The 13,357-nt window shown below is 48.1% G+C and overlaps 1 protein-coding gene across 2 annotated transcripts in view; it reads left to right on the top strand.

Moving 5' to 3' along the window:
• Positions 1-7,847: 7,847 nt before the first annotated feature.
• Positions 7,848-13,357, top strand: part of HTR7 (5-hydroxytryptamine receptor 7) — a 41,821-nt gene continuing 36,311 nt past the window's right edge. For both annotated transcript variants that reach the window (XR_014564866.1, XM_083740917.1), the window contains exon 1: positions 7,848-8,590. Coding sequence is in view for 1 of the 2 variants with exons in the window: in XM_083740917.1 (XP_083597043.1) it covers positions 7,968-8,590 (623 nt within the window). In the remaining variant the exon portion in view is untranslated. The remainder of the gene's footprint in view (positions 8,591-13,357) is intronic.

Genomic DNA, 13,357 nt, shown 5'->3' with positions numbered 1-13,357 from the left:
CTGCATTTATTTTTCTTACATGAATTTAAGAGAGCACAACGGATTGCAGTATTGATAACTGCAAAACTATTACCTGAAAGTATTCTGAAGTATGCACACTATGTGCAGATGTCTCCATCCAGGCACCTAGAGAAATTGATACATGGGAAAATGACCTCGTCTCAGATCCATAAAAAGATATTTTGATTTCCCATTCCTACACACTGAGTCAGAATTTGTTTAAATCAGCAAAACCTTTATTCCGCATTTAAATTGTCAAGACGTTGAAATGTATTTTGACAGTGCCAGAGAAGTGAGTTTTATTGCCGCCTCCTTCTGCTGCAAAGTGACGGAGATTTATTTGTGCAAAACGCAGAGATGGCAGCACAGGAGACAGCAGCTGCAACATCTCTCCTGGAAGTCAAACAAGAGCTGCATTTGATAAACAGTTCATGGTGGGAATCAATATCAAGCTAAAATATGACACAGCTTCAGAACTTACTTAAGACTTTCATTTTTTAAAAAATGATAAATATTTAGACAACGTATCTCCAGCACAGAGTTTTTGTTGTTTTCAGCTCATAATGGCAAGAATTTACATAACTTTAAAAGGAATTGTAGAGATTACATTGTTTGTTGTCAGAAAAAGGGAAAGAGGGATAGGACAAAGGAGGAAATGAAGTAAGAACGAGACAGAGGACAAACTGGGTCACCTTCACATAGAGTGGGGGGCAGTCTGTGGAATGATAAGAGAGCCAGTGTGGTGTAGTGGTTAAGAGCTGTAGTCTCGAATCTGGGGAACCGGGTTCGCGTCTCCGCACCTCCACATGCAGCTGCTGGGTGACCTTGGGCCAATGCCTTCTTTGAAGTCTCTCAGCCCCACTCACCTCACAGAGTGTTTGTTGTGGGGGAGGAAGGGAAAGGAGAATGTTAGCCGCTTCGAGACTCCTGAAGGGGAGTGAAAGGCAGGATATCAAATCCAAACTCTTCTTCTTCTCTTTTAAGACTCCCACCTGAGACTAGACAAAACCTTGGCATTTAAGAACATTATGCTAGCACCTATAAGGAAGTATATTGCAAAGGACACTAGTTATCTGTCTATTGCTAGCAACCGGGAAGCAGTTGGACTGAAAGAAGGGATGAAGCGTGATAGTTTCTCAAGTTGCTACCTCCAGAGAATCTCTTCCACATTGAGGTGAATTACCAAACAATCCCATAACTGTCAGGTTTGGTTGGGGAGAAGTCTTTGCTACACCAGTGGAACCACTTCCAAATCCTATACAAGACAGTTTGAGCATATTACGTTGATCCTGGTCTGGCTGCACTGGCTACCAAATAGTTTCCAGGCCCAATTCCAAGTGCTGGTTCTGACCTATAAAGCCTTAAACGGCTCAGGACCGCAATACCTCAAGGACCACCTCATTCCATATAAACCTACCCAGACCTTGAGATCACCTTCTGAGGCCCTCCTTCATGTGCCTCCTCCCTGAGAGGTCCAGAGGGTGGCAACACGACAATGGGCCTTCCCTGCAGTGGCTCCCCATCTGTGGAATGCTCTCCCCAGGGAAGTTCGCCTGGCACCTTCATTATACCCCTTTAGGTGCCAGGCAAAAACATTCCTTTTTAACCAGGCCTTTGGTTGATTTGATTGACATCCTATGCCCTTTTAAAATGTGGCTCTTTTTGGGGGTTGTTATTGGGTTGTGGTTTTTATTTTGGTTATATATATTGTGGATTTATATGTTGATCTTGTTCTGTAAACTGCCCTGAGACCTCCGGGTATAGGGCAGTATATAAATTCTAATTCTAATTCTAATTCTAATTCTAATTCTAATATACAAGCTCAATCCAAGAGGTGAAAAATAAACAAGAAGAAAACCCAAATTTAGTGAAGGGGAAATGACAGACATGTCCCAAGCTTGCCTGAAAATGCCTCCCTTAGTCACCAGTCAAGGACTGTGCCAGCAACAAGGCCCACACACTGCCTGCAAGGGAATCCAATGAGCTCACCATAATGGGGGACCCTCCTTCTGCATCACAACACACATGACACCTGAGATGATGTCCCTCCGGCAGCCTCCTGCTGCTGCCAGCCCTCAGGCATCCTTGCAATCTGACTCCCCTTCTGCTCCTTCATCCTAAGCATGGCTTCTCTGCACAAAACACAAAGGGAAGGGAAGCCCACAGTACCTACAGGAAGCCTGCACAGCCTCCTGGGGGCTTAGGGTTCAAGACCCATCCTGGGAGAGAAAAGGCTCCTTTTCAACAAGAAGCCAAGTGAAAGAGGCTAGGTCTTTAGGGGTGCTTGTCCTGTTAGGGCCAATTCAGACATGCATGTTTGTGGTGGGTCATGTACTTGTCATGTGGCATGCTGTTAATCTGAATGCACCCCATGCAGGAAAAGATCTAGAAGAAGATAGTGCCTTCTATTCACCAGAACTGAGAGATTACGAGGCTGGGCGGCCATTTTCTTCTTGAACTTAGAATTATTCATAGAAGGGTCCTCTGGCCCAACCCCCTGCAATGTAGAAATCTACCTTTCCATATTTGTTTTAAAGAAAGACGAGCAGGGTAGGAATGGGGCAAAACATTTATTTCCGTTTCGATTCTGAGTAGCAATTGGACATTATTCTTTCTGCCTTATTGAGGTATGTCGCCATGAAGCTGAAAGGAGCCAAGATTCCTAGTGGCTTCCTCCAAACTCTTGATGCTATTTTAGTTATTATGGTTGACATAGCTCGATTTGATGCTGGAGAAAACTGGAGACGCCAATGCCTTCTCTATGGGGAGTGTTGCTTGGCACAGGATGGAGAACAGCTTTTGGGGGGATAACTTGGCAGTATTCCACACTGTTAAGAGTCTTCAGTCCCCTTCTCCAGCATGGTAAGATGCAGCTGGGTTTATTCGCTGTGAGCCAGGAGAAGCATTTGGTAAACTTGCTGGAACATTAACAGATTATTCTGCTTCAGAAGCTTTGTGAAACTTGAGGTCTGCAATGGTCCGATTACATTTTTGGAGGCGGAGGCAGCAGAGAGTTGCCTCCTGGGAAGGAGCAAAGTGGATTTTAAATATCTTCAGCATTCAAGGATTTTCTTTTAAACAAAATGCAGCTGTAGAGAGAAGGGCACCGTGAGGACAGCTCCCCTTCATTTTGACGAGGCTCACGCAAAGCAAACCTCTCAAAGGAGTTAAGGCAGATGGATTCAGAGCAGCTTGGGGGGTTGCAGCTGAGATCTGCAGAAAGATTCTGCACCAAATTTTACTAATGTACATGTGCTCCTGGAGAGAAGTTATTTTACCAGGGAAAAATGGGGAGAGGCCATAACAGCTACAAGGTCCTAAATGTGGATGTCAGTACCTCATACTTCATATGAGGCTTAAGCTATTATGCAGTAGTTGAGATGGTAGAGTATACCCTTATCTTTCTAGTTATAAGGAATCACACATTTTGCATCATGACCAGGTATGACATGTGCATCTTTGATTAGTCTTATTCTTAGGAGTCCAAACTGCTGAAATAAAAAAAGGGGGTATCTGGGGAGTGGGTGAGAAAGACAGCCTTTCTTCTCACTTTCCTTCCTTCAACTGGCCTGAAAGCAGAGCAAAATACACACACACAGTAACAGTCAATCTGTTTTCCTTCCTCATCCAACAGCCATAGACATCTTGGTCTGTGCTGGATCACCAAGTGCTCCTGTGTGAAAACAGCTCAGCTAGGAACGTCCGTACAGGTGGCTGCTGAAAGCCTGTCTTGGGATTACGATGCAAGCAGAGAAAGATGCATTTTCAGCTTTGCCAGAGAGAGACCCTGTCTGCCTTGCAAAGAGGCTCCTCCTGCTGCTTTTTAGGCTCTTGGGGGACTGAAGCGATGCTGTTCTGAGGCTGGCACTGTCTCTGCCTGTGACCATCCTTGCTACCCATCGATTCAACCTGTACATTGATAAAGAAACAGAATCAGTCTGTCCTCCCAGGAAACTAGCCATGCTGTAGGGCAATCCCAACCACATATTAGCTAATTGTTGGTTATTTATTATTGTATTTTTACTGCACTTGTAGGGTTTTGTGCCTCAGGTACTAAAATAATTTGATCTGTCTTGGGTATCATGCACCTTCACTGGGTGGGCTGGAGGGCAACATTTGCTGTTCCACTTCTGGCAGTAGAGTCTGCTGGCTGGTCATGTCATGCTGGGATTCCCTGAAACATATTACTGTATTGTCCACATGGGGAGCATAAAATCCTAACCTGCTTGTCAAGTGGACTTAATAATAATAATAATTTTAGTTAGTTGCCAAGAGGTGCCAAGAGCAGCTCAGCAATAAATCACACAATGTCGTGCAGCTAACTCTTTATTCAAGAAAAAAAGGTCGCCTCAAGAGGCCAGGCCTATTGAAACCGATAGGACTTGCTTCTGTAGGATGGAGCTGAATTTTTTTTGAAAATCTAATGGTTTCCCCAGCCAAGCTCACATGGATGCAGTGCTGCTGACAGAAAGAACAGTCGTTTTACCTCTCTAGGTTTGGAGTGAAATATACTGTTTTTCTTTTGGCCAGGCTGGGTAGGAGGAGAACGTGAGTTGTGATCAGCATCTGCTTCCACAACCCGCCTCGTACATATCTCTTCCCGCTCCCTCCACCGTCATAAGACGTCCACTGCTGTCCAGGGCAAGGCAGGAGGGGAAACCTGAATCGGCAGCCCATCAAATTTCAAAGTGGTAGGTGGTAAGCTTCCTTGAACTCTCATAGTGCAGATAAAAACGAGAGCAGCTAAAAATGGGGAATTGGAGAAGAAAGCCCTGAACAGATCCATTTATATGAAGTGCTAGAAATGTTGCCGAAACACATGGCTCAATGCAGATTGCCAAATGTAGTGCAAGGCTCCCGAGGCTGTGAAATCCCACACCTCATTCTAACCGGAGTATGCCATCCGCTTTACGGCGATGAGGAATATTTCATTTAAGTGTCTTCCCTCTGTGCAACAATGTAGGAGGCACAGGCTGGCTTCCCATACACCCATGTACTTCTGTCTCTTTTTCCCTTTCAGAAACAGTTCCCATCTCTCTCTCTCTCTTGCACCCTTCAAAATCCTATCCAATTTTCAGAAAGAAGCACTCCAGAAATTAGAGGGCTTACTGTCTGCGCACAGCTTAAAAAGGAAGACAGCAAACTACCTTATACCAAGTCAGAATCATTGGTCCATCTAGTTCAGTACTGTCTACAGTGAGTGGCAGCAGCTCTGTGGGGTTTCAGGGAGGGAGTCATTCCTGGCCCTATCTGGAGATGCTGGGAACTGAACTTAGGACCTTCTGCAAGCAAGGCAGATGTTCTGCCTCTGAGCTATGGCCTTTCCTTGCGCCAGCCTGTTTTGGTGTTCCCTGCCAGACCGCAGAGAGAGAACCACGGGTCTCTCTCTCTCTCCACATGCCTTGCTGCTACACAGAGCACAGAAGTAGCCCAAGGCAAAGGCGCAAAGGGGATATTCAGGTGAAGACAGATGTAACATTACATTTCTATTACAGCTTAACACGGAGCAGGAAGCTCACTCGCTGCTCCTTTAGGAAAGCCACACTTTTCAATAGAAAAAGCAACCCTTTTCTGCTACGGCAGCAGCACCTAATTTGGGATGTCAAACAGATGGGGAACCTGTGGTCAGTTGGACTCCAACTCCCACCCCTCCCTCCCTCTTGGCCCTGCTGGCAAAGGTGCTTGGAGCAATTTTATCTTCATGCATTCGATGCAAGCAGCCCTGTGAACGTAGTCATCTGGTGGCACAGATAACTAATAAAATCTGTACGATTAAATGATTTCTGAAGTGTCTGAGCCCAGATCTATCCCCACTTACTGCCTGCATAGTTGATGTCTGCTGCTGGAGGCAAGATGCCTCCCTATACCAGTTGCTGGGAATCACAAGTGGGGAGATGGGTATTTGCGTTCAGGTCCTGCTTGGGGGGCTTCCCATGGGTAAGAACAGGGCAATTGGACTAGGTCAGTGTTTCCCAAACTTGGGTCTCCAGCTGTTTTTGGACTACAGTTCCCATCATCCCTGACCACTGGTCCTGCTAGCTAGGGATGATGGGAGTTGTGGTCCAAAAACAGCTGGCGACGTGAGTTTGGGAAACACTGGACTAGATTTGGCCCCATTCAGCCAGGCTGGCTGGTTGTGATGTGAGAAAAGGTTCTCTGAACCTTCTCAATGGCGTTTCATTCTCTTCCTAATCGCTCCAGGTCTGCACTCCTGGCTCACGTAGATGATCTGTGCAGCTTTACACAAGAGAATCTAAAACTGCTATTAGCCAGAAAGCGCATTTGAATTCTGAATACCTCCCTTCCACTTCCTCCTATTCTGCATTACTGAAGTCCATACACTCACATAAAAAACTGCAGGAGGGGCCCCAAAAGCAGCTTTGAGGTTCAGATGCCACCCCAACCCCTTTTCAGCTGGGCTTAAAATAAAAAAAGAAAGATCCCCCACACTCTTTATTTGAGGTCACTGAACCTGGCCTATATTGAAATGGAGCCATCTTGCTCCCACCCTCCAAACAATGCGAGCAGCTTTGCCTCTGAAAATGCTGTGTCCATCCAGCGGCAGGCCTCTTGTCAAATATAGCCTCGCCATTTCTCCTTTTTCTTATTGCAGTGAATCAGCACTGCTCTGGCTTCATGGTTCTTTACTTCCAGTTCCTTCGCACCCTGGTCTTCAGCAGCTGGCAGGGGTGCGAGAAGGTGGGGGTGCTGGGCTGAGGCAGCGGAATCACCACAAAGGTAATTAAGAGAGTTTCTATTTTCAGGTGAGATGCAGTCACATACCCGCAAGTTCAGGGTGAGCGCTCATTAAAGAGCAAACATTGTCCAGTCTCCCTGCAAACAATCTGGATTTTTCTCTCTCTCCCTTATTCTGGATTTCTGTGTGTTCTATGGACACGCGGAAAAGGAGATGGGAAACCTGGACTGAAGGAAGGGAAGGTGAGGGAAGGAAGTAATTTGGAGAACTAATGGAATTTGGAGGAGAATTAATGGAAGTACGGAAGGCTGGAAGAAAATAAAATGGGATGGTGCTGGCCCATTTAGGCACACACAGAGGGCAATTTTAAAGGAAAAGACTGGAACTCACACCTTCTGTTACCCTTGCCTAATATCTGGGGAGGAGGTTCAGTGGTGTGAATAACCACACCCTGTTGGTTTTCTGCCTGCCCTGCTGTCCAAAGCCCTGCTGAATCATACGGGGAAGGGGGGGGTATGGGTACCAAGACAGGATCACTTCACATTGCATCGCGTGCCATCTTCTCAGCAGTCGGCCCCACCTAGCCGCATGTGAATAGTCCCCGCAGCGCCTGCGATACACCGCGTGGAATCCAGAAACGCGAACGCGTGAACCAGGCGCGGAGACGGAACGGCGCTCTGACTTCTCAGCAGCGCGCAGTGCCGTCGGTGCACGTGTCCCAGGGTGCAACGTCGGCGCCGCGCCGCGAGATCTATTCAGGGGTGGGGGGCAGGCAGGCAGCCCTGCCTTCGACGGAGCCCTGCCCCTGGGGCCAGAGCGCGCGCCACGGCCACGCCTCCGACGGTGCTCTTCGTCGAGGGACGCGGCTGCTTGCGCAGAGGGCTGCAGCAGCGCCGTCGCTGCCTCGAAACTTCCCGGCCGGACCTCGACCGGCTCGCGTGGGGCTGTCGCGTCCCGCTTGCGGCTGAGCCAATGGGCTGGGCTGTGTCGGAGCTCACACTGCCCCCTGCGGAGGCGGACCTCGGCGTCGAGCGGGAGCCGAGCGGACTATGCTAGAGCCCTCGGCGCCGGGGCAGCGGCGGGATCTGCGCGGGGATCGTGCTGGTGGCGGCGGGGGTGGCTGGCGCCGAGGCAGAGGGAGAGCTCCCTGCCCGGGCAGGCGGAGCCCCTCGCCGCCGCCGCCAGAGCGCTGGGAGTCGCCGCGGCGGCGCGGAGAGGCGGCCATGCGGGGGGCTGGCTGCTGCTGGCTTGGTGGGCAGCCCTCCTCAATATGGTCCTCGACGTCCACGGCGCCGGCAGCTGCCCGCTCGTCTCCAGCCCGCGGCGCTGCTTCGCGCCCCACGCTCCCCGGCAGCTGGGCTCCGGCGGCGCGGCAGCGGCGGCGGCGGCGATGATTTCGGGCTCGCTGCACCCGCCCCGCTTAGGGATAGGCGGCAAGCTCTTGCAAGGGGTCACGGCCAGCCCCGGGGGAGGCGGCCATGCGGGCAGCGGCAGCGGTAGCGGCGCCGGCAGCGGCAGCAGCAGCCCCAGCCCGGGCTTCGCGGACAACGACACGCAGTGCGGGGAGCAGATCCTGAGCTACGGCAACGTGGAGAAAGTGGTCATCGGGGCCGCGCTGTCGCTCATCACCCTGCTGACCATCGCCGGCAACTGCCTGGTGGTCATCTCCGTCTGCTTCGTCAAGAAGCTCCGGCAGCCCTCCAACTATCTCATCGTGTCGCTGGCGCTGGCCGACCTGTCGGTGGCCGTGGCCGTCATGCCCTTCGTCAGCGTCACCGACCTCATCGGCGGCGAGTGGATCTTCGGCAGCGTCTTCTGCAATGTCTTCATCGCCATGGACGTGATGTGCTGCACCGCCTCCATCATGACCCTCTGCGTGATCAGCATCGACAGGTGAGCGGGCAGCGGGCGGCGCGCCGTCGAGGGAACCGGGGAGGGGGCTTGCGTCGAAGCAGCTCAGGCTTGGGACGCTGGGTGTGTTTGTAAAACTTGCTCGCGGGACAGCCGACGGGTGCGTTCGCACGTGCGAGCGCCTCGGGAGGCTGCTGCAGTGTGGGAAGCAGCAGACCAGGTCACCGCTTCAGACGCCGCGTTTTTTTGGCGTGGATCGGCGTGCAGATGGGAAGATGCCCTGAAATTCTCATTCAGAGAAGATGAGGAATATCATGAGAGGGTTAGAGAGGAGTTTGTTCCTTAATCCACTCGGGAATGTGGATTAAGTTCGGATAATGGCAGGCTTCATCTTTAGGATGAGAGTTCTTTTCTGAAGAACTCAGAAAATTGATCACTATTTTGTGGTATGTTGGTTGGCCTAATTTTAAAAAAAACACGTGTTGCCATACTGAGGATTTTGGGATTTGAAGTAGATTCTTTACTCTGCTTGCTGACCTTCATTCTGATATACATTTCACCAATGTGGTTTTAAGAATGATGAGAGAGAGTGAATTTTTTACTGGTCTCCTCATGCTTTTATGTTGACTGGTGGCTCTGGTCTGTTTTTAGCAATAGCAAGCTGTTCTAAAGATCACTTGACCTTTGTTTTCTGCGTAGGTTGTGAAGGAAATTGCTCAGAAACATTTGAGGTGAGCAACCAAACCCGTAACACATTTGCACAGGGTGGGTTTTATCTGTGTGTCTTACGTAGAGAGGTGATTCCAAGCTTTGTTAGGGAGAAATTGAATTGAGAGTAATTGTTCTGGAGGAATTTAATCTAGAATAAAACAAGGCTTGGAACCGGGCTGCTGTGGTACAATATTTGTTTTGTTTACAGAAGCAGGACACCTTAGGTCTAAGGCATCTGTGTGCACAGTCGCTTTTCTACCTTCTAAATAAAGCCCACCCTTCACATTATGGCTAGAGATTCTGCTTGAGTGCATCTTAAGTTTCCCATTTTTAAAAAAGTTGCCCCTATTGAGGCATGAGGACTAATCACAGCTTTGTGATACTGTGTTGCCAAGACTGATGGAGGGACCTTGAGCGAAGTTAACCGATGCATTACGGCAAGGCTCTAAAAACTGAATGAAGTAGTAAATTGTCTGACTGGAGCAGAAAGGCAGGTTCTACAACCGTTCCAGCAGGGGTCACTTTTGCTTTGTTTATCCTCGTACCTGAAATGTAAAAGAACAGATACACTGTGTAAAAAGTCAGGCCAAACAAACAAACTGCTGTTTAATGTGACTAGCAAGCTTCCCATACCTCCATTAATTTGCTGTCGCCCATATGATGTTCTCCTGCAAATCTCTGCGCTCTCACACTTTACCCTCCCTCAATCCGGATTTCCACTTCTTTCTGGAGTATCCCTGGTATGAGAAAATCCAGAATGAGGAAAGGGGGAATTGTGGACAAAGGCAGTGCTTCGCAGGAGGACCTCATGAAGACAAGGGAGAATTAATGGAGGTCCTGGAAGCTTGCTAGTCACTTTAAACTGCAGTATGGGCAAGTCTTTAGTTGATTGTGCCTGCCTCTGCCTCCTATTGGCCTCCCAACTTTGCATAATTCTATAGTAAACAGGGTCTTTCTGTCAGCCCCATCATGCAATTAGGTGTTCCCAAGCCCGTTAAATCAGTGGGCATAAGCCTGCCTAATTCTGCACAGGGCTGCAGTCTGTTAGAACGATTTCTCCATTTATACTAAGGCAACATGTGGCACTCCCTAAAGAGCTACTAAATCTTTGACACCTGCACTTGTTTACAAATCATCCTGGGTGCATTGGGTTACCTTTTGGTACTAGGATGCTGTGTAGGAATGTTTCAAAGCAAAAGTATCTAGGTTATTCCCCTTACGCTGATAGTAAATGGCTAATTGCAGTTGACTCATGAACTGCTTCCTTTCCAGTGTAAGGATTTGCTTGGTTTTACTCTTGCAACATTTTGGCGATAGGAAAAGCCCTCACAATAGCTTACAAAAATAAAATATCAGCATCAATTTAAAAGAGCATTTACAGCCCATTTAAAAAGAGATAAAGGAAACCATAAGCAAATAATCATTGCAAGTCTGGTGGAAGAAAAATAAAAGTCTTGATCCACTGCCTGAAGGACAACAGAGAAGGGGGCCAGTTAAACCTCCCTTGAGAAAGAGCTTCATAGTTAGGGCGCCACAACCAAAAAGGCACTGCACTTTGCCCTTGCCAATCACACTTGCCTTGATGGTGGAATGCAATTGATGAGCCAGTTCATGGAGGAAGAAGCGGTCCTTGAAATATCTGGTTCTGGATCCAAAGCTATTTTGTACTGTTAAAAATAATAATCCAGATTTATTATTTAGCCTTATACAGTAGTACCTCGGGTTAAGTACTTAATTCGTTCCGGAGGTCCATTCTTAACCTGAAACTGTTCTTAACCTGAAGCACCACTTTAGCTAATGGGGCCTCCTGCTGCTGCCGTGCCGCTGCTGCGTGATTTCTGTTCTCATCCTGTTCTTAACCCGAGGTACTATTTCTGGGTTAGCGGAGTCTGTAACCTGAAGCGTATGTAACCTGAAGTGTATGTAACCCGAGGTACCACTATACTTACTCCTAGCCCAATCTAGTACTATTCTGTGCATACACACACACATGGATTGGAGGGTGGGTAGCCATATTGTGCTTGTGTATTGGTCATATTTATTTATTTATTAGAATCAATGCGTATGTTTTTATTTCCTAAGTGAAAGAGATGGAACCTTGCTCCTGAAAGGAGCTTAGTCTAAATGTTGGCCATGAGGAAGAAGGCAAAGTTGGGGAGAACAACAGATTTGGATAGCAGGCGGGTATTTGCTGCTTTAGAAAAATCAGGACTGGTGAAACCTGGAAGAATTCTGTATGCTTGTTCTCTCCAGTATGTGAATGCTCATCTGGACTGAATTCAGTGGAATTGACATCAACATGAATGAGATAAACTTTAAACTCATTCAATATTAGGTTAGCTGTACGCAGATCCTCCTCAGTCCCACGGAGAAGCTTTGAGCACATAAATCTTTACATGAACATTCCCTCTTTCATGCTGAAGCCAAGCTGCTGAGGGTATAACCGCTGGCCAGTGAACACACTGGAAGGTGTTGCTTACGGGTGCAATCCTGCAGCCCCTATCAATTGTCAGAACAGCTTTTTTGTTTATCTTTTAATCTAACAAATTATATCGGTTGTGCCGAAGCCATGGCGGTCGTGGGGAAAGTGGCTTTTTAATTTTATTGTGCTAAACTAGAGCTTGGGCTTCAGCTGCGAACCTACAGAACACCCCCTAATTAAGTAGAAAGGAATGAACATGTCATATTGCTGACAGTGCAATTACTTTTCGTCTTGCATAAATAAAAATTGCTTCCACGAAAGAAGAGTATTTCTGGAGAAACGAATCCCCTGTGGTTTGTTTACTCCAGTGCACAGGTGGTCAGATTTTCCTTTCAGTGGGGCTCGGGCCTCAAAGTCCTGGGCTAGAGCCAATCTCAGGATTAAGAAAAGCCTAAAGAACATTCCACATGACCTCAAGGCCCCCAGCCTGTTTCAGGTTTTGGAAGATGATGTCCGAAGAATCGCAGACAAAGCAAACAACCGCCAGAATTCCAGACAGCATGTTGTTGCATGCAGTTCTCTGGAAAATGAGAATGAACTAGAAAGCAGGTCAGTCAGAGTTTGGGGAATAGGGGGCTGGGGGCTGGGGGGGGGGAGTGGCAGAATCCGGTGAGAATGGAGTATGAGACAGACAGAAAATAGATTCTGCTGCCAAAGGAGCTTGAGTTTGCTACATAGCAATAGTCTCCATGGCCAATCAAACTGCAGCTGCTTGACAAACAACAGGTTGTGCCAATAGCAGCTGCTGTAGTAGGGCAGAGCCTTGGAGCTGCCCTCCCTTTCTTGTGTTGTCTGTGATGAGAAAAAGACAAGACTTTACTTGTGTTCACCTGCCCACCTGCTGACTTTTCTTGTTTGCTTCCTGTTCTGGTTGACTAGCCCTGGTAGTCATGTTTCACTTGCCCTGGAATCATGTGTGGTCCATGAGCCACAGATTGGCCACCCCAATCCCAGTCTAGCAAGGTCTTGCGCTGTGAGTTGTTTTGGGTGCATTTGTGTGGGGTCTTATTGCATGGGTTCTGAGTATGTCATGCATATACTGTACAGCCTATTCCCTTCATGATAGTTCAAACTCTTGTAATCAAGTCCTCCAAGGAGAAGGAAAACTCTGATCATAAACCTCTGCTGCCTTGCTGGAAGAAAAGGCTAAGGAGTGAACCATACACAAATCTGGAGTGGAGTCTCTAAGACAGTTGGATGGTGTCTTGTACACCTCCTTCAGGCAACTCCTGCAGCCAAGCTGGTGCCAAATGTACTGCTCTGCTTTCCTTTGGAGGAAGGGCAAAAAAATTGCATGCTTTTGCGGTGCAGTGAGAGAAGGATGGGAAGCTTCTCCCCCGTTGGATCTTGCCACAAACTGCCTCAGCCCAGTATATCTGAAGGAGTGTCTCCACCCCCATTGTTCAGCCTGGACACTGAGGTCCTTCTGGCGGTTCCATCACTGCAAGAAGCGAAGTTATAAGGAACCAGGCAGAGGGCCTTCTCGGTAGTGGTGCCCATCCTGTGGAATGTCCTCCCATCAGATGTCAAGGAAGTAAACAACTATCTGACTTTTAGAAGACATATGAAGGCAGCCATGTTTAGGGAAGTTTTTAATGTTTAATGTTTTATTGTGT

This window comes from Podarcis gaigeae, assembly GCF_964106915.1.
Source record: "Podarcis gaigeae genome assembly, chromosome: 5".
Taxonomy (NCBI): Eukaryota; Metazoa; Chordata; class Lepidosauria; order Squamata; family Lacertidae; genus Podarcis; species Podarcis gaigeae.
Note: the sequence above shows the minus strand (reverse complement) of the source record. Positions and strands in the feature narration are given on the sequence as shown.